This window comes from Pseudorca crassidens, chromosome 8 (genome assembly GCF_039906515.1).
Source record: "Pseudorca crassidens isolate mPseCra1 chromosome 8, mPseCra1.hap1, whole genome shotgun sequence".
NCBI lineage: Eukaryota > Metazoa > Chordata > Mammalia > Artiodactyla > Delphinidae > Pseudorca > Pseudorca crassidens.
Genome location: NC_090303.1, coordinates 48,883,664 through 48,909,965, shown reverse-complemented (window position 1 = coordinate 48,909,965; position 26,302 = coordinate 48,883,664). Strand labels below are relative to the sequence as shown.

The 26,302-nt window shown below is 38.3% G+C and overlaps 1 protein-coding gene and 1 long non-coding RNA gene across 3 annotated transcripts; both read right to left on the bottom strand.

The window, feature by feature from the left end:
• Positions 1-407: 407 nt before the first annotated feature.
• Positions 408-26,292, bottom strand: PON2 (paraoxonase 2). Of its 2 annotated transcripts, none has more exons than XM_067746370.1 (9): positions 26,132-26,292; positions 18,108-18,178; positions 11,225-11,280; positions 7,424-7,589; positions 6,761-6,887; positions 5,107-5,307; positions 2,450-2,531; positions 1,599-1,727; positions 408-1,026 (listed from the first exon to the last, which is right to left on the bottom strand). In XM_067746370.1, exons 1-9 carry the CDS (start codon positions 26,203-26,205, stop codon positions 868-870), a joined length of 1,065 nt encoding a protein of 354 aa, XP_067602471.1. In that variant the 5' UTR covers positions 26,206-26,292; the 3' UTR covers positions 408-867. The 2 variants fall into 2 exon arrangements, with proteins under 2 accessions (XP_067602471.1, XP_067602472.1); XM_067746371.1 differs by having other exon boundaries at positions 6,761-6,851.
• Positions 14,410-18,099, bottom strand: LOC137229047 (uncharacterized). The gene is made up of 2 exons (XR_010945515.1): positions 17,734-18,099; positions 14,410-17,129 (listed from the first exon to the last, which is right to left on the bottom strand). It is a non-coding gene; the product is annotated as an uncharacterized lncRNA (long non-coding RNA).
• Positions 26,293-26,302: the final 10 nt, after the last annotated feature.

Below are 26,302 nucleotides of genomic sequence, written 5' to 3'. Positions count from 1 at the left end.
GAGTGGAAAGAACGCTTCTCTATGAGGCAGACCCTGATGCTGTCATTGCTGGGATTAACCATGTGGGCCTGGATAGCTGACTTCATCTCACCTGATGAAGTTCACGGCTGTGTTCAATAAGAAGGTGGCATGATTGACCTTCCAGCTCCAACCTGTTATCTCCTCTTTGTATGCAAGTTGGGCTCCCATTAAGAAATAGAGCTGATGGAATACTCCATATTAATTGAGAATTCCAGTTGCCATATTTAGTTATTCTTTGTTTTATTTTATTCAAATAGTTTAGTTTTTCAACTGAGAAAAATTAGTATTGCCATGCCTGCACATCCCAAGGTAACCCCACAAAGAAGTGGCCACTTTCTCATTCCCCCGCTGAGGATATGCCTTGAGAATTAAGCACAGACAAAACATGGATTTTAGTTAGTCTTTAATATAACTCCAACTCTTTAATAGTAAACAAAGACGTAAGTACAAAACATCAAAACATGTTACCTATCAGTAGTTTTGAGTCACAGTGGTCACACTGGTGGAGCTGAGGTCACTTACATTTTAAGGAAATATAATCTACCCTGTTTCGGTGGAATTCATGCTCTGGCAGTTGGAAAGCAGGCTTATTTTATGCAAAGTGTATTCACTTTACTGAAAGCAGCTCTCTTCTCTCACCTTTACTTGGCAATTTTAAAAACTGTTCACTTTCCTTTTGCGTTAAAAGTGCTATGTGAACTGAAGGGGGGCTTTCATTACTGAAATAAATTTACTATACATGTCATACATTTCTGGGTCAACGTTGCTGGTTAAACTCCCCCAGAATTAGCAATTCATAGAAAATTGTTAAGAGAAGATAGCATGCCTGCATAGCAAAAGGACCATTTAGAGTTGACAATACAGGGCTCTGTGGTATAAAGTGCCTATAAGCAGCTTCCTATCATACACCGAGGCCACAGAACTTCCCTGGAGAACAGACCCGTTGTTGGCATAAACTGTAGTCACTGTAGGCTTCTCAGATAGAATATTCTGGATGCGGAGAACCTATTCAGGAGATACAAACGATTAATATAGAACCACCATCCACCCAGGCACTCAGTCACCAATAATCTTCCACAAAGACCCAATGATTAAGAGGACATGCTGTTGAAAATAGCAGTTACCAATTTTTTTAATGTTTAAATTACTTTGTTAAACCTTCTAAGAAAGTACTTTCTTAAACCATCTAGTTATTGCATGCCAACACAGGATTGAGTGTTATTATAGTAATTGAGCATTAATAGAAATACTTCCACACTAATGTGCCTACTTTCTCACTGCTTTAGCACGAACAAAAGTAGTGACATGTGGAGAGCTGACAGTAAGCCAGGTATTTAAAAAATTGCCAGTATACCACACAAGGAGGGCACATGTCTTTATAAAAAGGTCTTTTGACTAGTTTCCACCATAATTTAATACATCAAAAGACTACCTTTCTAAACGTATTTGAACAATGTGAAATTCTGCCAATTATTGGCTTAAAGCAATTACAAAACCAACCACCACATAAGTTTATTGTATTATTAGTTTAAAAGGACTTGAATAATTAAGGTTGAAAAACTAAAAAATATAAACACCTCTGATGAGGGAGGATTGTTCGGGTCATAAACGAAGAGCTTCTGGCCATTAGGATGACAGCCTACCAAGATGTCCCCCGAGGAAGGATCAATAGATAAATTATCCACCAGTGTATCCAACTTGAGTACCTTCCAAATGAAAAAATGTCAATATCTAAATGCCATGAGAAATTTGATTAAATAATTTAGGGCTAAACTTTCTTGCCCCTATGCATATGGGGAAGTTTCACCCATCTCCTGCTTCCACCCTTTAACACCAATATTGCTTAAAATAAATTTAATACACTGGTTTAGAGTCACTTTTCATTTTTCCTAAAATTAAGAAAGCTGGGGCAATAATCAATCTCTCTAAAAAATGAATTCCTTTCCCCTTAAAAGATGCACAGTGATCAGTTAGCTCAAGGAATTCATTCAAAGCAAAATAGGAAATTCTTAATCAATCTAAAATATGTGTTTTCAAGCAGGAAGAAAATAATAATGGTGTGGAACCCAATTTCTACCTTCATTTATTATTGAAAGAACTGACAACTTGTATAAATCGTCATTTCAGAATTCATCTATTAGTCTTTTCAATTGTGAAAATTCTTATTGGAATTCATCAGGTGCCGTCAGTACTTCATGGAATGGGCTCTAAATCTGATGCAAATATCCCTCCCAACACACTGCTGCATGTAATCAGTCAGTTCTTGTGATTGTGGGGAAACAAGAGACTTGGCCAGTTACAGAGAGGAAGCAGTGAAAAACCCAGAATAGTAACACTGGCTATTCTGTTCTAAGTGAGGAATTGTTACAGTATAAGTATGTAATTTCAAGATTAATGTCTACTTTAGATATAGAAAGAAATATTTTACCTTCAACTGAGTTAAATTCATATTAGGGTGTTTTTCCAAAACGTGAATTTCATGAGCCAATATATCAGCAACATAGATGTACCTTTGCAGGAAGGACATACTGGTTAGAGCCCCAGGCTAATATAAAGCTTCATTAACACAGTATGACGAATAAGTCTTAATAACCTGCCAAGAAGTTAATCAATGATGGGCTCTCAAGGAATGCTTGATAAAGGTCAATTTTTATTTAAAAAGTAAGCTTTCAAAATCAATTCAGTGTTACTACAACAATCATGGAACTGTTAAATTATTTTTCAAAAAGTTTGTAAGGAAAAATAATATAGGACATCATTTAAAATATAAAGTCTGTGATATTTGCCATTGAAAGGACAGTAAAACAAATATTTGGTTTCAAAAAAAGAGCTTTTACATTCTACAATATAATTTGATATTTCAAGGGATCATTTACATGTAGAAACATATGGTATAAAACAGAACACATTTTATTAGAATAGTAATACTTAATATTTAATAAATATTTATTAACATATCGAGAAATGTAAGAGTTAGAAATAAGTATCTATTCAGAACAGTCTGGCTATATCTAAGGAGGGTGAATTAATGGACTGCTTCACGGTAATTCTTCTCATTGAATTGCCTGTTCCATGGCAACTGTTCTATTGAGCAATTATAGTGTGTAAAGCCATGAACTCAGTATTGTGACAGATATAAACATGAAGAAGACACAGCCTTTTCTCCTGAAAAGTTTGTAGTGTGTTGGGGGTGATCAGATAGTTTAGACATATTAAACAAATAATACAGCATGATTGGTACCATAAGACATATTTCAGGTCTAGAAACTGAAGAAATCTCTAACTCCTAAAAAAACACAAGGGCTTACAAAGGAAGGGGGCATCTGCAGTGGACATGGAAAGAGAGACTGGATTTGAGGATATGAGGACAAAGCACCTTTTAGGCAAAAGAAAACGTGAACAAAGGCACAGGGGCAAGAATAAGAGAGGCAGTTTTGCAAAATAATGAGTTCTTGTCTAAAGCATAGTAAGTGTGGAAACAGTAGAAGAGGGAGGTTGGAACTAGCTTATTAAAGAAAGTCCAACCCATTAGCCTGCCTTGATTTGATAAGCAACTGGGGTCCACTGAATTTCTGGAATAACAGAGTGGCATGATAACAAATGGTCAGTTCAACAATTACTAACCATGTGCTTTGTGACTGGCTGTGCTCAGTATGAGGATTCAAAGATGAAGCAGACTGAGGTCCCTCTTTTGGAGATCTTGAAAGGGCAGGGGAATATAAAAGACAAAGTTGGCAACAGTGCGAAAAATGGAAGTGGACTGAAAACAAGTGGGAAGAAAGTGTAATACTCCAGCCAGAGAGGGTGAGAACCTGAACCAAGCAGGTGTCAATGGGAAGGAAGAGGGGGTGAGGGTCAGGGACGGCAGCACAGATAGAACCAGTGTGACCTGCTCAATGGCTGAATAGGAATGGTGAGAGAGATGGAGTTAAAGCTGGATGCCCTGTTGTTATTATTTTTAGCTTGGGTGACTGGAAAATTTGACTGTCATAACTGAAAGATGAGAGTTGAGGAGAAAAACAGATTTGGTGGGAGAAGTTGGATTGGGTCAGTTATAGACAATTTAAATTAAATGATTCTCTATTCATTTTTCTGTAATCAACAAGAAAGAAGAAATTGTCATGAAAATAGACATTTAGTTGTCACAGAATGCCAGATTTATTTCATGTTATATTTGTAGTAGTTTAAATTGTTCAGTGTGCTAAGGTAGTAAAAGGGAAAGTTAATAAAGACTTTAATATCCTTCCTATAGGTTACAGTTGGACATATAAAAATAGTGAGATAATTTGGGGGGCGCAATTTGGCAGTATCTATTAAAGTTAACATTTGAAAGGAGCACCCTTTAAGTGAGTAGTTCTATTTTGAGGGGTTTATTCTACAGAAACACTTGCACAAATGTGCAAAGAGGAGGCGCTCATAGCCCCACATTTAGCCAGTGCCCAGTGGGCATCTGAACCTAGGTCTATATGACTCCAAAATCTGAAGATTTAACCACTATGCTGTATGTAATTCTCCCTTGGGGGGGTTTTCCTTAAAAATATTTGGAAAAGTTTCAGTGGTAAATGAGAAATAAAAAATGGTTTTTATACAGAAAAAAAAACCCCCTACATATCCATTTATAGAGAATTGGTTAAATTAGTTTACAATCATCCTGAAAATGGAATAATATGCAGCCAATAAAACAATGATATATCTATTTAAAAGGAAAACACCTACCTAATACTTTAATATGTATATATAAATATGAACCCATTTTATAAAAATTTACATTTATAAAATTAAACTCTACAAGGATATATACCAAATTTATATACTGTATATAAATATATATTTATATATTACATGTAAATATATAGTACATATATATATTTTATATAAAACATTATTTAATAATATATTACATATATGTATTCTATATTGTAGTATTATAGTAATATTTGTAAATATTATATATAGTATATTTATCATAGACCAAAAATATCAAGTAAGCTATTTCTGCATTGAAAAAAAAAAAAAGCAAAGTAAAGAATTTGGCCCAGCACCTTGACTGAGAAGAAATGAATATACTTCTATAAGAGAGCATACTTTTTATCAGGTGAAATATTGATCCCATTTGCTGAATCAAATCCTTCCGCTACCACTTTAACTTCATCTGGACTGTAGTAAACGACATTTGTCCAGTGTAAGTTCAAATATGTTTCCAAATACTTTAAGAAAGGATCAGAGAAATAGTGGTCATTGGTAGCATAGAAATGTGCTGGTCCAACAGCTATGATATCATTCACACTGGAAGAGAAAAATAACATGTGAGAGAATGTAAAAAGCCAGTTGGTCTCAGTATTAAAGATTAAGTCTCCAGAAGGTTTACATAATATGTGCTTTAAATTTTTGGTGAGAGGTTTCCCAGGAAAAACTCAGCTAAAATCACATGGCTATAGTCATATGTAATCTACTATAATATCATTTGCCGGAGAACAATTTTTTATGGTACCCAGGTAATTTGAAGACAGGTCATTTAGCAATTATGGCAGGTTATTATAACAGGAAAAAGAACTTGGTGCCAACAGAGTGTGTTTTTTGACAGCAAGAAATGTAGGGTTTAACAACAATACGAAAAGACAGAGCTGTCCAAGGGAGAGAGCTCGGTGGAGCCTCATTGGCTGGTGAGCTGATTGGGCTGTCAGTAACATTTACGTAGCTTCCATATTCTCAGTTGCTGGATTTTCCTGAGTTCCTTTGCTTAGTTATTAGTCAAACTAAGGTTGACTGTTCAATTTCTACCTGACTCACAAAGGCGACCTGCCAAGAACGAACAGGCGCTCAATAAACACTTGCGGAGAGATGAATGATGAAATTGCCATAGTGAAATGCTTCAGGTGAGAGATTTATATGCGAAAAACAATTACATTTTTAAAACCAATTAGGTAAGGGTGTTATTAAATTTAAATTCCAATTACCCTATGCAAAAATGTCTGAAAGAGCGGCTTTCTCCTTTGTTAAAGGAAAAACGGAGCTACAGGGAAGGTGGGTCCCCTCTCTGAAACAGCGCCCTAACTCAAAGGCTGCCTGGATGGTACTCATGCTCCTGTTTATTATGAATTGAATTTTTGGGAGAATGGTTGGCAGTTACACACTGAAGTCCTAGATAGGGAAGTAACAGAAATTAAAAATATTCATCAAGTTCAAACTTAAAAGATGTAGCTGAGCCGGGGAGGGGCACATAATTCTTTTTTAGTCACATTATCAACGAGCTCTATGTTCTTGAAATAGCAGTGACCCACTTCCAATTCTGCAGGACCATTGGCCCACAGCTACCTTGTGAAAACAGTTCTTGTTAGTCCCATACTGAGCATACAAACTCCATATAAAGCAGACTACGCTTCCTTGGCAGGACAGGTGTTATTACTATTTGGATGATGAGTCATCTGAAATGGGAGGTGACAGAAGGAAAAATGGTGAGGTTTGTCTTCTACTCTCAAGATGTCCCTGAAGAGCAAATCCTCGGTAGTCCAGCATTTCCTTATTTCTCAAGGGAGCCCACATAGAACACTGATATCGACTTTCCCTGCTCTGCAAGGAAACTATGTATACACACATACACATATAAATACATGTACTTGTTTATGTGTATATATATATATATGTGTATTTCAGCTCTTACAAAAGGTGAAAGGACCATCATAGGGAATATTTGAAAATGCTACAGATAAATCAGAGAATGAACAAAAGGACTAATTACCTTGGAAGAAGCTCATGTTTGATTGTTTTTAGATGCAAAAGAGAATTCTCTTCCTCCTCAAATTTAAAAATTTCTACTGTATTCTTGAATTCTGGGTGGTTTACAACAAAGAGATAAACTGTGTTATCTAAAGAATTGAAAGAACAGAGTTAATTTACAAGACATAACCATAGGACCTCTGGGCAGACACTGACATTTAAATACCACGAGCAAGGAAAGGTTGAATGTATAAGCTGTTAGACGACCTAACAGATCATTCTTCTTCCCCGTCTTTCCCATCACTGTCTGTCTGGTGTTATTTCTGATCATTGGTCCCCTGACCTTTAAGAAAGAGTGTTTCTCACTCCATATACAGAATTCATGAATAATCTGTTAATAGTTTAATTCACAAATATAGCTCTTTTTCAATGTAATGATAATAGATATTTGAAAAGGTTATGAAATCTAAACATTCTTCCAGGTGTTAACCGTTAGAAATTTCTAAATGTAGTATAACTTACTGCCAGCTGAAGAGGCAAATAATGGACTTATTTGTATGAAGAATACAGAAGTAATTCATGAGTTAATTGTTCTCTTACTACAGATATGATCCAAATCGATTTTCCACAGTCACTTGCAAACCATTGTAAGTTTTTTTAATGTTGGTAGCTCATCAGCTCTTACCATTGTCTATGAAAGTGCTGATACCATGTGGATTAAATGAAGCCAAATTAAATCCACGGCTGATTCTTAATTCCAGTGCCCTTGGGTTTTCTTCTTTTAGATCCATCATTAGTATTCCTCCAGGCTTATCTGGTGCAAAACTGTGGAGGCCTGGACATTTTAGACCCTTTTTAAAACAGAGGAAAAAGTTAAGTATAAAGGCTTAAGTATTTTTATAGACTAAAGTGGCAACTAAAAATAAATGATAGAGACTTTGGCTAAAGGTGGTGGCATAAACCTGCAAACACAAAGAGAGCAGAGAGGAAACAATATAAAAAAATAATAATTGGAAGCTGGGAGGCTGAAAGCTGAACAATAACTGATATTTCTGAGTTGAGGCAGAAGACTAAGGGTTTAGTCTCTTCAGAGGGTAACCAGAAGGTTGGTGGACTGGGAGATAACACAGAGTTGAGGGCGGGGATAAGCCACTATCTGACACACATTCATTCTCTCCCCATTGTAACATGAGGTGGGACTTTGTCTCATTTGTTCACTGCTAGACCCCAAGGCCTGGATCAGTGCTTGGCGTGTAGTCAGTCTGTCCTTTTCCTACTGTTTCCAAATGTTGCTTTTATCATGTACTAGATCCCTATTTACATTTTGGTCTGTTTGGACTCATGTCTAAATCCTGTGATAATATGCCACTTTTTAATTACTATAGCTTTATTTATAAGATACAATATGTATATATATATGGCAAGTCCTCACATCCCACACCACATTGCTTTACCTTTCCAAAATAGTCTTAAATATTTCTGCTCATTTATTTTTCTGTATAAATTTCGGAAATTAAGTTGCTGTTCAAATGGAACCTTATTAATTACTGGTAGTAGTAGTAGTAGTACATTTTCTGTTTGTTTTTTCCTAGTGCGTGGGAAAGCCATTGAGTTTTATATGTTCATTTTGAATACAACCCTATCACTCAACTCTCCTATTAGGTCTAAGAGTATGTTAGGTGAATCTCTTAGACTGTTTAAAAAACAGGTAATCACACTATCTGAAAATAACGTCAGTTTTGTCTTTTTTTCTACCTCAAATTTCTTTTTCTTGTTTTCTTGGGTTATTAAGAACTCTAGTAGATTACTGATGGTTACAGTATTTTAGGGCATTTTCTTCCTTTTCTAAACATTAATGAGAAGGCAGTTAATGTTGCACCACTGAGAATGGTATTTGCTGTAGGTTTCTGGAAGGTTTCCTTCTACTTCTAGTTTTTTTGGAGCTTTTAATCAGGAATGAGAGTTGAATTTCATTTAATGCTTTTTCAGCCCTCACTAAAATAATCGAGGTCTTTTCTCTTTTAAATCTTTCAAGTCATACTTTATGCAAATTTAAAAGAGTACCCAAAAAATCTCACTTTATGCACAAATTGTATTTAATAGAAATTTTCTCCAATTAAAAAATATCTATCAAAATTACACAACTTCAAGGCCCAACAAGTAGAATAAACTGCAATTATGCTATTGCTACATGGCAGTGCCAATTCAGTGGTTAATAATCTCTATTCTTTATTAATGTCCCATAAATGATAGGGTTTCAATGCTCAGGAAGCTCTACCAGGGATGTAATAACTCTCCAGAGTTATTGTAATACTCCCTATCATTTTAATCTGTTTTTTCTCTTTTTCAAATTTTATTTTATTTCCACCTGTGGTAAAATATACATAACAGAGAATTTACCATTTTCACTATTTTTAAGTGTACAGTTCACTAGTGTTAAGTACATTCACACTGTCATTTAAATCTTTTTTCTATTCTATGTCATCTAATTCCTCATTAAGTGTGTTAGTTTTGAGATGCCCCTCAAGCCTGTAACTGTGGAATAGGATGGGCTAATTGGCTACAATGCTTGGAAGAATAAAATGCTATGATGTAGGAGGTATTCATTTAGAAAGGAGTGCATTCTGGGAAATATTAGAGACAAGGCTGAGTAAATTAAAAAAAAATCAGTAAAATGAGATTGTTTCTAAATTTGAAAAAAAGAAAAGAAAAGTCATATAACCAAGGAAGGATAAGAGAAAAACAAGCAGAAGAAATTCTGTTGACTTGGCTACAAGATCACTGTGACTATATTAAGCCTCTCAGCTAAAATGGCTGTAGATGTCTTGTGCTTGGAGACCTCACCCCTCCTAATTCAGATTTATTCCTGTGGGGAGAAAATCTTGAAATAGGTCACTTCTGGATTACGCAAATCTCTGAAAACAGCTTCTTTGCAAAAACAAAAAAAGCAACTGCCTTCTACTCTACTCTGGATATTTGCATTTTAGTTATGAATAATGTTGACTAGGAGTCTCAGTGCTTTTTCCTAAGAATATAAGATATGTGTGCAAGCATGTGCTTCTACACAAACCCAGAGCCCTCCTAGAAATGTCATTTTACTCATTGTGTGTAGGTAATTAACTAAAACTTTTTTTTTTTTTTTGCGTTACGCGGGCCTCTCACTGCTGTGGCCTCTCCCGCTGCGGAGCACAGGCTCCGGACGCGCAGGCTCAGCGGCCATGGCCCACGGGCCCAGACGCTCTGCGGCATGTGGGATCCTCCCGGACCGGGGCATGAACCTGTGCCCCCTGCATCGGCAGGCGGACTCTCAACCACTGTGCCACCAGGGAAGCCCCTTAACTAAAACTTTTAAAGCCATAGTTTTAAAATTTAATATTAGGCTGGCCAAAAAGTTCGTTCGGGTTTTCCCATAAGATGTGATAAAAACTCGAACAAACTTTTTGGCCAATCCATATAAATATCAATGTTTCTGCTAAAGTCTACAGTATTTCTTTTCTCCCTCTGTGGTAAATAACCAGCCACTCACAGCCTTTCATATAAAAACCATCAGGAACCTGAAGAGTGTTCTAACCCTCATTCTCATCTCAGCTGAGTTCTCTCACCTTTCTCATAAGTCTGACAACTATTTTATTAGTGTTGTGACTCTCTTCTGAAGCATCTCCAAGTTTTTCACATCTTTCCTGAGTCTCAGTGCCTGAAAATAATGGCTGCTGAGAGGGAACAGAATAACTACAGGCTGCCTTCAAAGCTGGATACTTCTTTCTCAAGAAAAACTGAATCCATGAAGATGCCAAGGTCCCTCACCTTGGCCCACGCCAGGGAGGAGAGAGAGGTGGTCAGAACTTCCTCCTTGGCCCACATATACAATTTTCTAATTAGAATGCATATTGGTGTAGCCTAGCATCACTCAGGCCAATCAATTTTAAAGTCTTTGTAATGTATGCCTGAAAAGGTTGTTATTTTTCAGCTTATGAAAATTAAGGCAAAAGTGAAGGGTATAAATAAGCTCAGTCAATGACATTCCACTTACGTTAGGCTATTTGGGGAAAAAGAAAGAAAGCAAAAGCATTGGCCTTTGTCTAGGAAAGTTGGTATATTGTTTGAAAATAAATAATAACAGCAAGAATACTAGTTTCAAATTGAATATCTAATGGAAAGGTAGATGCTGTATTTAAAATAGCATAATGTAGTATCAAATATCCACAATAATGCCCCAAATATCCTTTTTAATAACAAACTTTTAGAACACAGATTGCATTGGAATATTTTAGTGCAAGCCAGTGGGAACATAAAGAGCAATAAATCAATTGGCAAAGACTTTTTCATCCCTACATTCAGAGGAGCTGGAGGAAAATTTCCAAGATCCTGTTTGACCTGTCTTTTTGTTTTTGAAACTGAGGAACTTTAAAAACAAGTTACTGCTCTGAAGGCCTCATCAAACTCCCTTGTACCTCCTCCACTGAGACTGGGGAAGGAAGATACTTACCACGCTAAAGAAAGCCAGACCATTGGGAAGTATGTCAATATCTTCAGAGCCGGCTTCTGTTAAGTTCAAGAAATAGATAAATGTCATGTTCGAATTCTGTGACTTGTTAGGTAGAGCTTTGTTTACTTTATCAGTATCTGTATCTTTCGGAATGGTTCCGATTTTTACTTCCAAGGAACCACTCTCTTTAATAAACGTCAGTCTAAATCCTTTCCTGCAGTGAACTTCTGACTTTAAATGTTAGAGATTTTATGTCTACTCAAATCAAAGTCAAGTAATCACCACATTTCCAGCTATAATACCGAAAAAGTTGACATCTGTACACTCTTACGATAAACATCCAGATGTCTGTACAAAAGTAATTGACATCAGGGGAATATTACTTTCAGAATGAAGGGCTCATCTTCATTTAACCATGCAAATATTCTTGTCCCTTTCTCGGCTCACTCAATCGGAAGCAAACACAGACTTTCTCTCATTAACAGAGATAAAATACCTGGGATTATACAGTCCCTCTTTAAAAAACAATGCCTGCTTGTTCTCATAAGCAAAGAAAGCTTTCTGTTTAATCGTTAAATTTAGGCTTTAAATTACAGGAAAAAAACTAGCAAAAGACGATTAATGAAAAATACCATGCACCTAAGCCAGGTGAAACTTCTAACAGTGTCTCTGAAACAGGCTACAATTACTATTGATTGTTTATCGATTGTCTGCAGTACACTCCACACAGCACAGCAAATAATTAGACATGAGACCTTGCCAGTGGTCTCACTGTGTAAATTCCACAGACAGATAATAGACCCAAACACAAGAAAAGAGGAATAAAAATGGCTTAGATTAAGCCAAATCATGACACATGCTCTGAGTCCACAAAATCCAACCTTCCACTTTAAGCCCTCTCCAAAGGATTTCTCCACGATTATTTCTAGGTTGTCAAAAACAAACAGCATCTATCCAGCTATATGGACTTTGATTCCTGAGTTTGCATTTGGCTGGCCGCCTCCAGTGTTGCTGGCTCCATCATAGTGGAGAAAAGCAAAAAAAAAAAAAAAAAAAAAAAAAAAAGCCCAAAACTTCACTTCATAAAGATGACCCATATGCTTGCTTCTCAGAAAGAAGAGAGATAAAAGTTTAAGTATTGTATGCTTGAGTTCTTAACCTGAGGTCTGTGGATCCCTAAGTAACCACACATGGGTTTCAAAGAGTTTATGAACCCTCTGAAATTCTATGCAATGCAAAGTGTCTTGTGTATGTACAGATAAGAACATTTTCTGTGAACAAGGTTCTTGGCTTTCAGCAGATTCAAAAAAAGGGTCTGTGATACTCCCCAAAGTTAAAAACCTCTAGATTCTAGTGCCATGGTGTTTCTCAACTGATAAAGAGCAAGGACCAAGGAACGCTTCACCATGTATACATACACAAACACACGAACACACACACACACCTGCACACAGAATTCTAGTCTAAGTTCTGCCTTCTAGATCCATTGAGTAGGAGCTCAGTTAATTAAAATTTGTTGTTCCTGAAAAATCATTTAAGACAATTTAACTTCAACGTGCGCATGCTTACACACATAGACAAAGAAAAGATATGTAGAAAAAAAATAACAATGTTTTTTTGGGTGGTGGGATTATGAGTGATTTTCATTTTCTTTATACTTTTCTTTGTTTTAAAAATTTCTACAAATAATCATATTCTTTTAATAAGCAAGAAAAGAACAATGTTTTTTAAAAGATATATTCATGTCAACCACATTGCTGCTTCTTTCTGTTTAATCCCATTGCCTAATTCCAAGGAAAAAAAGTCATATCTGTAGCTTTCTTTAGAATATTTTCCAGATCTACTCCCCAATCTTTATTTCTATAGCCATTATGACAGTAGGCTTTTATCATCTCATAACACCTAATTTTTTCTCCTCTAATTCAATAATAGAAATAGTAGTAGTGTGAGTAGTAACAGTAATAACTACTAACATATATTAAGTGTTTACCAAGAACCAGGCTCCTTATAAGTACTTTACATATGTTAATTCGTATAATTTTTGTAACTCTAAGAAGCAATATTATTATCTCTAATTTTAGACTAGAGAATATGGAGCCGTTGAAAGGTTAAGTAAATTGTTCAAGGTCACAAACTGGGAAGCTGGGATTCAAGTCTTTTGTTCTGACTTAAAAGTGCATAGAAAAAACACAACCTAGCATTTAATGAAATTTCTCTGTCAGAACCATCCCCTGGTTCCTCTCTGAAGACACTTTACTTTGTAAATCCAACTGTGGTCAGTTACATATGTTGGCTTCTCCCCCAAAATGTTTGCTTCCATGCCTTTCACCAAGATCTTCATCAATTCATATCCTGTACTTTTCTTTCAAACACTCTTTCTCTGGAAAGTCTTCTAACTTAGCATATCTGATTTTGATCCCTTCTTAATCCTTTAGCAATTATCTATCTGTGTCAGAGATGGCCAACTGCTCCCCAATATCCATACTCCCCTTCTTTTTTTTTCAGCTACAGGTACACGGCCACATAGCTACAGACATTTTCTACCCCTTCTTGCTGATAGAGGTGGCCATTCATCTGAGTTCAGGTTAATGGACATGAGAGTACAAGGTAAACTACTTGCAACTACTGGGTAAAATAAAATAAAAATATCCATGTAAATTTTCTTTCTACCCCTTCCTGCTGGGAAATGGCAACAACTGGAGCTCTAGTCTTGTACCAAGATGGAAGCAGTATGTTGAAGATAGCTGTGTTGCTTCATCAGCCTTTGTTCCAGAATGACCACATGGAGTAGAATCATCTAATCACCCTAGGTCATTTGCTTATCTTTGGACTGTCACATAAAAGAGAACCAATTTCTCTCTTCTCTAAGTTACTTATTGTAACTTTATAACAGCAAATCAGCCGTTGCCATACCCAACAGAGTATCCAAAATGTAATGTAGCCTATTATTTTCCACGTTTTTGGTTCATTAATCAGATGTGTGTATTAATCACTCTGGGAGAAAATACTATATTGGGAAAAAAATTGCAAAAGTTATTTAACCTCTCTGAGCCTTAGGTCCTTATCTGCTATAAAAAGAAAAAATATGTCTATATCTCACATAGTGGGTTTTTCTGTTTTCCTTTTCATAGGTAGATTGTAAAGTACTTGACAACAAGGGCTATAAACTTTAATGCTTTTTAAAAAAAAAAACTCTCAAGCATCAGTTATTATAAAGATCTTGACTGCCAAGTGTATAAAATCATTTATTAACTCAAGAGAAATAATCCATTCAAAATTTTGTTTTAGTCCAGGACTCTGAATGCCAGCATTTTCAAAGACATTTTAAAATGTTTTAAACTTTTAAGCCTCAAATAGAGTTAAATAGCTCTTTAATTATAATTTTTATTATTTAGATGTCGATATTATACCAAATGTTAGTTTCTGTCTGTTAGATACATTGGAAAGGAATACAAAAAAATAGAATAAATAGTGAGCTTACTTTCTGACCCCCTGAAGGCAGACATCCTGTATGATATGTGGTAGTGATTATTACTTATTAAAACAGAAAGACATGAGATGATATGATATTTATAAAGCACCTAAGAATTGCAAAGAGTTCATTTCTAGTCATGGTGAATGTAGCCTTATTTTATGTGTGTGTGTGTGTGTGTGTGTGTGTGTGTGTATGTTTGTCTTGATGGGGACTCGGGGGACAGGGGATGTACCTGTCCCCTTACCTCTTGGAGGGATTAGTTGGCCTCAACTGCATGGCTGCTACTGTTTCCAAAGTGGAAACTAAAAAAGAGAACCCCTCTATTCCTGCTGCCTACCAGGAGACACTGCTTTTGCCTATGGGAAAGTATGCTCTGTTTTCCTTTGTAGTCAAAGACCACTGAATAAGCAACTGTTGTTAAAAACATATAACCACAAGCTATTATTAACCATTATGCATCGCTGACATAGCATTCAACGAATGTTCATATAGTGTATGCTAACCACAGAGCAGAAGCAAAGAAGGGGGAGAGAAAAAGCACAGTTCTAATGAGATCTAAAAATGTATCCCAAATGTGCTTCTAATCACTCATCGTCTTCGCTCTGTTGCCTTTTGAAGTGCCTCAGAGGCATTAAACACTTCACAAGAGGGGCCATAGGTGACATATTTCCTCATTCTTCCCAATTCCAGACAGCAGCTCACACACATCACAACATAAAGGTCACAAACACAGACAGACGCCTGTTCAGAATACAAATGTTGTTGGACTTGTTTTTCTCTGAGGTGCCCTCCATTCCAGTGAGTTGTAGCAGCAATACACTTGGCAGTTTGTCCAGTAATGTGTCTGGCTGTGCCCTATTGTCTACTCTGAGACTTGAATTCGCAGAAGGTGGACTTCACAGGGCCAAGGGCTGTTTAATAATTTGACATTTATTAACTCAGTAGCAAAAGTAACCTGCGAGATCACTGACTCAGCCTCCCAACCTGTACAATGTCCCTCCCAGACGCCATCTGGCTTCTGCTTAGTGACCAGTTCCAAGGCGGCTCTTCGTGATTGCGGCCAGAAGGCAGGATGCAGTTGCTGGGTTTTTTTGGGACTCCAGACAACCTTAATTCTACGATGCTCTGCATTATCCAGCACAGACCTTTCCAATCTGGACAATCTGGTATTTGACACTGAGTTTGTATCCTCCTGCTAAGTGTTTGGGCAATAAACAAAGAGGGGAAACCCCAGGAGAAAGAAGTCAAGGAGTCTTGTGAAGGGAGATAGGACTGGGAAAAAGTACAGAAGTAGCAATGGGAAAAGGGGACAAGAGCACAGAGGAAACAGATGTGTACAGGAGGCGCAGTGCGCAGAAAGAAGCTCTGAAGTAGAAAAGGCTTCTCTGAAAACACATAGTTTCCATGAAATGGAAGCCTTCTTTGTGTGATCCAGAAAAGGCTCACTACTTTGTTTTTGATAAAAGAGCATAATGAATCCTGTCTGGAGTGAATGTGGTTATAAACATGGGGTATTGAGTTTATTAGCGTTGCCAACGCGAGAGCAATTTAGCAAAGACCATCAAAACTTTAAACATATGTGCTAACTGAACAATAATCCCGCTATTAAAGATTTATCCTTCAGATAAACAAACGGAAGAGCTATATGTACAATGAAGTTCACTGACTTGCTTGTAGTTGCAAAAAACTATACCCACTCAAATGTGCATTAAGGAACTAGGTAAATAATCATGGTACGTGCAAATATTAAAAAGAATGAGGTAGATCTACATGTGCTGATGTGGAAATCTGTTCACACTATGTTCAGAATAAAGCAAGTTACAGAATATAATCTTATACTAAGATGCCATTTGTGAAAACCATAGATATAAATGTATATGCATATATTTGTTTGCATTTGCACTGGAAATACCAGAAAGGATAAAACAGAAACTCTATCTCTGAGGTTATTTTTGTGGGAGGTAGAGATTTTTATTTATTTATTTATTTATTTATATTTTATTGAAGTATAGTTGACAATGTTGTGTTAGTTTCAGGTGTACAGCATAGTGATTCAGTTATATATGTGTTCTTTTCCAGATTCTTTTCCATTATAAGTTATTACAAAATATTGACTATAGTTCCCTGTGCTATACAGTAGGAACTTATTGTTTATTTTTTAAAAGTTTATTTTAACTAATTAATTTATTTTGGGCTGTATTGGGTCTTCATTGCTGCGCACGGGCTTTCTCTAGATGTGGCGAGTTGGGGCTACTCTTCATTGTGGTGTGCAGGCTTCTCATTGTCATGGCTTCTCTTATTGCAGAGCACAGGCTCTAGATGTGCGGGCTTCAGTAGTTGTGGCTTGCAGGCTCAACTGTTGTGACGCATGGGCTTAGTTGTTCCGCGGCACGTGGGATCTTCCTGGACCAGGGCTCTAACCCGTGTACCCTGCATTGGCAGGCGTATTCTTAACCACTGCGCTACCAGGGAAGCCCCTATCTATTTTATATATAGTAGTGTGTATATGTTAATCCCAAACTCCTAATTTATCCCTCCTTCCCTTTCCCCTTTGGTAACCATAAGTTTGTTTTCTATATCTGTGAGTCTATTTCTGTTTTGTACATAAGTTCACTTGTATAATTTTTTTAGATTCCACATAGAAGTGATATCATATGATATTTGTCTTTCTCTGTCTGGCTTACTTCACTTAGTATGATAATCTCTAGATCCATCCATGTTGCTGTAAATGGCATTATTTCATTCTTTTTCATGGGTGGAGATTATGTTGGGAGATTTTTTTGTGTGTGTGTGGTACGCGGGCCTCTCACTGTTATAGCCTCTCCCGTTGCGGAGCACAGGCTCCGGACGTGCAGGCTCAGTGGCCGTGGCTCACGGACCCAGCCGCTCCACGGCATGTGGGATCTTCCCGGACCGGGGCACAAACCTGTGTCCCCTGCATCGGCAGGCGGACTCTCAACCACTGCGCCACCAGGGAAGCCCTGTTGGGAGATTTTTACTTTCTGTTTTATAACTTCTCTTCCTTCTGACTTACCTTCACCAGCTGATTCCTGGGCTAATGGTACACAGAATTCAGTGGCCACACATAATCCAGACCTGACAAAAATACAGACTTGACAAAATACAGAACACAGATGACAAAACGAGTTCAGCAAAGTCACTAAGCAAGCAAGAAGTCTAAAACATAGGATTGTACAAATAATTTTAATAAATCACAGTGAGAGTAAGAGAGAAGAAGAAATACAGGGTGCATGAGATCAAAAGAGATTGACTGAAAAGGTTTTTGCTGATTTAATGTGACTTTTCCTCTGATAAACAGTAATTATGTGCCAAAATACCGTTAATGAGTTTTCTAGTGTTGTGGGCCAAGGAATGTAAGCTGTGTAACAAGCATTTTCTCAGACTTACCGATTCCTTTAATCAGGTGGCAGTTTGGAAGGTCTACAGATTCTACTTCTCGGGAGGCTTTAAGTCGATTCCTGTTAAAAAAAAAATCTATCTGTTTACATATTCCCTGCTTTGTAGCAGAAAGGGTTTAAAGAGGCTTAGAGCAATACATAAAACACAGCATAAATCTAAAGCAGATAAAAGAGAAGACAGAAAACAAGGGTAGGAACATAAAATAGCACCAGAAATGAAGTTAAAATAAAAATGCAAATCACAAAGTTCTATATGTGAACATGGGTCGTAAAAGGAAGCCAATAATTCAACAAATACAACTTGGAATGCAAGTTCCTATGCAAATGTAAACACGGCACCAGGTCCCATTTCTCACAGCTCTTGTGTTGTGGGAAGAGCTTCAGATGTAGAACCAGAAGCCCTGTCTTCCTTCTGAGGACACAGAGGGGCTATAAAATGCCCAGACCCTCTGCAAAATGACACAGTGACTGAAAGCAGGCCGAGAGAAAATGGCATTGTTCAGAGCCTGGCTCACAGAAGACACCTCATAAATAGTTATTAAGAAACAAGTGGAGAAAGTCCCATCCCCATGACTGTTTATTGGGGTGAGAAGGTTGAAGAGCACCAACTACTGTAGCCAAACTACTTGCTGTTGTAATTTCATAAAAACGGAAGTGAAGGAATAATGAGAAAATGTTGAATTCTAATAAAGCATCTTCCCTCTTCCTTCCCACCCTGGAGTACAGGGCCACCAAGCAGGGTGGGCAAACACATCTGGGCTCTATTGTTTGAAGGCTTTCCCTCCTCTCACTGGCTCACCTTCTCTTTCTGTTCTCCACATCCACAAAGAATGACAAGCGTGCCTGCAGAGTAGCTTACATGTTTCAAAGTGGTTCACAGGTACCACACGTTTAAGAGACATGACAATTTGCCAGTTGTCTCTCTCCTATTCATATCCTTGCCAGCTTCGGACTTCTAGACACCGAATATGGGGAAGGCTACTGGTTTCTTGGCGAGATGGAAGAAGCCGAGGCCTGGACAACCCAGAATTACCAACAGGTGGTGGCAACTATATATTTTGGCAATTCATATATATATATATATATATATCCATATACATATGAAAGTTTCCAATTAAACTGTTAATCAGTATGTATTTGGAATCATATAACTCAAATACTGTTAAACTTCTTGAAACAACATAGCAATAAAGCAATAAAATAAAAATAAATGAATAAAATAAAGATATAGGGCTTCCCTGGTGGCGCAGTGGTTGAGAGTCCACCTGCCGATGCAGGGAACACGGGTTCGTGCCCCGGTCCGGGAAGATCCCACATGCCGTGGAGCGGCTGGGCCCGTGAGCCATGGCCGCTGAGCCTGCGCGTCCGGAGCCTGTGCTCCGCAACGGCAGAGGCCACAACAGTCAGAGGCCCGCGTACCGCAAAAAAAAAAAAAAAAAAAAAAAGATATAAAATATATTAATGTAATAGAAAAAATAAAGCAAATAACATATAAAAAAATTTAAATAAAGCAGTAAAAAAAAATACAAAAAAATCTCAAGTCTACGAGTCCCAGCAGTGATTTAAAGGCGAGAACAAGTACACTTAGCCTAACATAAGTTGTAGCAGTAACACTAGTGAGGAGGATGCTGCTGATAATCATGGGTGGTAAAAGGAAATAAATACTAAGAAGGGAGAACATGTATTGAGCCTACCACTGTTCTATGTGATTTACCTGAATGAATTCATTTAATTCTTAAAACAATCCGAAGAAGTAGGTACCATTATCCCTATTTTAGAGATGAGAAAAATGACTTCCCTGAAGTTCAGCACCCAGCCAGGAAGTTCCACCCAGAGGCTCTAATCTGCTGTTGTATTTTTCTCAGAAAGGGGAGAAGAGACCACGTTTCTGTCATAGCAGCAAGACTGCATGACCTTCGGCAGGTCAATTAATCTCTGCAGGCCTTAGTCTTCTTTATGTATAAAAATAAGGATGAGACTAAATGACCTCCAAGGTTTATTGACATTGTGTGATTCCAGAAACAGATGTAAATTTAAGCCAGTAGGTCACAGCTGAAGTTTCATCAAGTTTCTGTATCATGTGCTGGTTTGGGTGTCGATTTTATACAACTTACTTTTATGCCCATTTGACTAAACAAAGATGGGGTAATGTTGATTACCATCTAACTTTCTCAAAAAATTCTATGGATAAAATAAAATTCATATGTGTTTGGACACTTTGGTGTGGGGTATTTTTCAGAGTCAACTTAGGTTTGCATCAATGACTGATGATTACACTTTGTTAACAGGGCGATCTTCATCAGCTAGTTCAGTTGTACAATATCATCTCTAGATATGCAGACTGCCCGCTATTAAAACTGAAGAGTAACACAAGGACTGTTACTAGTTAATCAAGTCATTTTTTCTTGTGTTTCCTTTATGATTAAAGAGAGAGGATTTTGCTTCCATCCTTTGTGGCCCATCAAGACTTTCAAAGACTTTCAGTAGAAAACTGCTAGGCTTTTTGCCTGGCAGAACTATCAGTTCCCTACTCATTAGTGGACTTCTGTACTCCAGAGTGGCAGACCCTATTAGCTAACAAACCTAAAGCCATTCACACACCTTTCTTCCTTGCTCTTTCTCACTGCAGAAGCAGGCAAGCCAAATATTTGCTTCCAGCCCCCTTTGTACTTTAGGGGTAATCATATGACCCAGCCTTTTGGGAAAGATAAATTTATTACTGGTAGAAAAGGCAGACATAGGAAGAGAGCTAACTGGCAACACTCCTCCATTCTTCATGATTTGACCATATATGTGGTACTTGGGACTACAGCAGTCATTCAGCATCCTTAACACAAGTATGAGGACACAAAGCCAACAGTGGAGGATCAAAGAACAAAAACATCAGAACCTAATTTCTTGATGTGATCACTGACTCAATGGACAAGCTCTAGGATAAATGACTCACAGAGTTTGTATCAAGTGAGAAAAGCAAGCTTCAATACGTATAAGCTACCATTAATTTGATGTATGCTACTTGCAGCTAAAAGCACTCCTAAATGAGAACAGATTTAAGAAGTTTGGAGAATATACAAATGAAAGCTATACAAACTCTTTGGACTAGCAGATCAATAAGCCTACATATATTAATGCCAAAAACAGATAAATAAATAAGAGATACAAACACAAATAAGTCATATTTTTGCAGCAGCCTATTTGCTCCCTAACACTTTATGTCCACAGCATGCTTATGAACGTACTAGATCAGAGATGGTGTGGCAGTTGCCACTCTGTTGTCATGCAGACATTGCTAATCAATTACAGCACTCTTTCTCTTTAACTCAGCTCCAGCTTAGACACAATGTTCCAGGCCACCACTACTAGTCTATTAAAATGGACACTCTAGATGAAAGCTATTTGCTTTCTTTGTTCTAGGTTCCTTTTGTTTTTCTCACTTTCCTTTTCCTTTTCATTAGAACTTGGTTATTTTCCTTTTAGTTACGAGTATATGATAGGTATAATACAGGAAAGAATGCATACTGCCTTCCTTCAACTGAGCCAGTAATCATTCCTCCAATGACCCCCATCAGAAACAGGTACATCATGATTCTTAATCTGGGGTCCAGTGACCCTCAAAGAGTCCATGGGTAAAATTCAGGGGTTTCTGAATTCTGATGGGGGGGAAAAAACACATCTTTAGTTAAACCTCTGACTGAAACTGAGTATTTCTTTTGATGATGAGTGTAGGCAACAAACCACTGAGCTTTCTACCAGCAGTACCTGTGACTCTGTCACTAACAGAAATTACATTGTTTCATCACATTTTAGTTGTTGTAGAGATCTCAAAATACCATTTATACTCATCTCTGCTTCACAGTATCTACTGTTAGGTATTCAACTACTTCTAGATCTACTTAAGGCTTTAATAAAGAAGGCCATGTTATTACATTAGTACATTAGATCTTTTAAATAGTTTGGCAATAGAATTTAAGTATTTAAATTAGTATTAACTTAGATAGTATTTCAGTTTGGTTTGTAATCCTATGTATTTTATTTTATGCATTTAGAAACATGATGCTTGCTGAGAAGGAGTCAAGGCTTCACCAGACTACCAAAGGGATCTATGGCACAAAAAAGTCTAAGAACCCCTGCTCCAACGTCATTGTCATCATAGGTAACTTTATTGAGCACTTACTACATGTCTGACATTGTTCTAGCACTTTACAAGAATGAACTCATTTATTTTTTACAGCTCCTATATGGAGCATATAGTACTATTATACCCATCCTACAGATTAGGACACTGAGGCACAGAAAGGTGAAATAAAAGCCAAGGTCTCATGTAAATAGTGGAGAATTCAGGCGACCTGGCTACAAAGCATGAACCCTTAACCAACAGTCATTACCATGAAATGAATCTCTATTTCCTTCACTCAGGAAAAGGCATTACCCATCCAAAGTGGAATGGGTCACGGGCGGTTACTGATTATCTTGCCTCATCGTGTGGTAGCAGTAAGGATGCACCAGTCTGGTGTGCCAATATACTTTGAGCAAACTGGGAACACAGTGTTACTACCAGGTCTGTTCCATATCTCACTGCCTTTGAACCTACAAACCACTGATGGGGCTTTATCTTTTACGTACAGACTTAAATTCAGACAAACTGGGGCTTTATCTTTCACAAACAGACTTGTAAAACCCCTTGAAATTCACCCCTTGGTCCCCTGTAACGCTCTTACTTAATTAAGAATGTGTGCTTAGGCTTGTAAAGCTGGGGAAAGTTTGCTCCAATGGCAGAGAAGAGAGGAGGCCATGGTGGAGCTGGGACAAACTGTATTTGGAATCAGAAGACCTGGCTTAGAGCACAGGTTTGGCACTAACTTCTGAACTAACTAGGCAGCCTCTCCAAGCCTCAGTTAATATTATGTATAATATAGGAAGGAAGACATATATGAAAACTGGAAGAAGGCAGGAAGGTAAAAGGGCTTTCTTTCCAAATGTCAGTAAAGGTAAGTTTTAGTTTAATATAATGAACTGCTGACACTTTCAACACAAAGACCAGCACACAGTAGTCATACAATAAATAAGGAGGATGGTGGCTGGAAACAAGTCTGCCCCTTCAGAAGTGTTCAGAAGCTGACTGGATAGCTAGCTTCTTGGTGGAGCTGTCATAAAAGGTGTCAAGCAACAAGCAAAAAGTTCAGACGCTTGTATTTGGAGTTCCTGCTCAGGCATAGGTCTCTGATATACTCAAGTCTCATGATTCATTCAAGGGTGTGTGCTTTGCAACAGGGAGCACTGGCCTGGGGACATGTTTGTATTTCTACTTTTTCCTTTACTGCTCCATGAGGGAGGAGTGGAAAAGTTGGGTATGACATGCCATCCTCCCCTGGGAACCTTAGCCAGTTATAGTTCAGAAGGAAGGAGACAACCTTGATTCCATTTATCCATGCAGGACATACTTATACTAAAAATCATTCACTGTTTACCTGAAATCCAAGTTGAAATTTAAGTGGGCACCCTGGGGGAGAGAAATAACCTGAGTGCCAAAGTGCCATCTCTAAAAATAGAATAATGAAATAGAAGGCAGCAGATGAGAGAAAAAAAAAACCAAAAACCTGTTTTTGAAGAGCCTTTCTTTATGTGGAGGTGGGAACATGCTGCTTTTCAAAATACTCTAAGGGTCTGAAAGGAGAAATGTTATGCATTTAAGCACTCCACCGAACTTTGTAAGTAGCAGGCACTTGATGCTCTGCGCTCATAGGGTTGCCAGATAAAATGCAAGATGCCCAGTTACATTTGAATTTCAGATAAATAACGAATAGTATTTTAGTCTAATTACATCCCAAATATTGCATGGGATAGGCATATACTAAAAAATGATTTGTTGTTTATCTGACATACAAATTTAACTGGGTGTCCTACATTTTTATTTGCTAGATCTAGCCACCCATCATTCACCCCAACATTCTCACATCAGCCACTATAAGGCCTCAACTGTCCAATGAGGTTACAACCCTATGAAGTCACTGCTCAATAAAGTTTATTATAGTCAAGTCTTTATAAAGAAAAGATACATTCAAATTTAAATCATCTAGCAGGTGCGTTCTATGTAAATTAAATAAGCTTTATTTACTTTTTCTTAGGTTTGCATCTACATTTATCATTTAAAGGGATTTAAATTTAAAACCTTAAGGTTAGTAAGAAGAAAAAGTTGACTAATTGAGAAAACTTCAACTTATGGAAACACTGGTAGTTTGAAGTTTAGGGATAATTTAATGAGCTTGAGAACTTTAGTGGTCCTGCCTTTGAAACCAAGAGCTGGACAGATCATACAAAATCACCCAACTCAATAACGTTCTGCAGAGCAGGATGGTCATTTATATAATGTGAAAATTAAGCTCAACATGTCCATTTCTTACCAGTAAATGTTCCTCCTCCAACTCTGATGCTTCCTGTTGCATAGACACTGTTCCTCCTCCTGGCATCCCTTTATGAGCAGATGAAGCTGCAGCTAAGACAGCAGAGCTGGAAACTGTAGTATCACCTTGGCCTTACCCCTCATCCCTGGGGTTCCAGAGTTTGGGCCAAACTACTGCAAGACTTTAACTAGTTTCCCCAGGTCTATTTGCTCTCTATTCTGGTACTTGTCAACTCTAACTGCATGTTAGAATTATCAGGAGAATTTTTTAAAATAAAAAATACTCATGCCTGGGCCCCACCCAGAGCAACAGAATTGGAACTGCTGGGGGTGCAGCCCAGACAGCAGGTCTCCAGTAGATCCCTAAGGCTCAGCCAGGACTGAGAACCACTGCTCTACTCCAATCCAGCCTCCCAGGTCATCTCTACACAGCCCAACTGGTTATGCTTTAGATGGTTTAAACAGGTTCCTGTTTAAAAAAATAAAACACATACAACAAACATTGCTAGTTCCCCTTGGCCTACCTATGCAGGCCCCAATTTTTCAACGTAGGTTTAACCATCTCAAAACCCTACTCCTACTGTTCTCATCCCTTAACTTTATGCTCCGCTCAAATCTAAACTTCCCCCGCCATTCCCTTTCTTCACGCGGCACTCTCCATCTGGGACTGCCTCCTTCATCCCCACTTGTGTTTCACCCATCCCTCAAGGCTAGTGTCAGATGTCTCTTCCTCCTGAACTCCACCTTCAGGCGTTGTAACTTCTCCTCCTTAAGCCAACAGGGGTTGGTTTGTACCTGTCCTGAACATCCTAATTTATCTATTTGATTTATTTCTCTCTTTCCCTTTAATAGGGTAAACTCTTTAAAGGTAAGGACGGTGCCTTACTCTATTACAGGAGGCTAAGAGTGCACAGCGTACAGAGAAGGTGCTCAACATTCTGGAATTCTTTCACGTGAGGCTTAACATAATTTGAGTTGATAATTTAGAGACTATGACGTCTGATCACCCACGTTTTTTCCTTATAACTAAAACATGAGATAGACTAGGCGTGTCCTGTTTGGCATTCTGGCTTCGGTGTTCCCAGACGAAGAGATAAATAAGGAAGTGATGTAAGAACAATAGCTGAATATCTCAAGTATCTTTGATCAACCGTGCCAAGATTAGAGAGCAGAGGAAGAGTTTCTCAAACTCTGCAGGGAAGAGACGGAAAACAACTTTATTAAAGACGGAGGCTGGTTCGGGCAACAAAGAGAAGCAGCACCAATGACCTGAAATAAATCTTTATAATTAAAGTTTCAGTGAATGAGTAATAGTTTTGTTTTCAAGTTAAAGCACTAGGTTCGCCCCTGGGTAAATCGCAAAGTACTCGCTTGTCAACTTAGGTAAGAAAGACCTGGGTGCGCAGCAAAAGCTTACAAACTCGCTATGAAGTCTCGCGATTCAGCCCAAACTGTGCCGGGTTTTGGTGGCGCCTGGGGGTTGGGGTGGAGGAGCTCCGCCGGCCGAGGAGCAGAGCGATGCAGAGGTCCTACGTGGCCGCTGGCTCCGGGGTCCCCGCTCGCGCGCAGCCCCTGCCACCCTGAGCCTGGGGACCCGAGAGGCCCCCACCTACCTGAGCGCCAGGAGCCTCTCGCCCAGGAGCGCCAGCGCTATCCCCAGCAAGCTCAGAGTCAGCAACCGTCCCATGGCGCGGAAGCCGCGCCGCCTAGCTCGGCCGGGCCCGGGAGCACTGTGGGCGGTGCCCGCGGTCCGGCTCTTGCGCGCGGGCCGCGCTCCGCCCCGA

Excerpts from the sequence above, each read along its gene's own strand:
- PON2 (XM_067746370.1), bottom strand. The coding sequence starts at position 26,205 with ATGGGACGGTTGCTGACTCTGAGCTTGCTGGGGATAGCGCTGGCGCTC. Across the intron at positions 2,532-5,106 it reads AATATTTCACCTGATAAAAA|GTACATCTATGTTGCTGATA; the intron begins GTATGCTCTCTT and ends CTTCCTGCAAAG. Across the intron at positions 1,728-2,449 it reads TGAATTTAACTCAGTTGAAG|GTACTCAAGTTGGATACACT; the intron begins GTAAAATATTTC and ends TTCATTTGGAAG.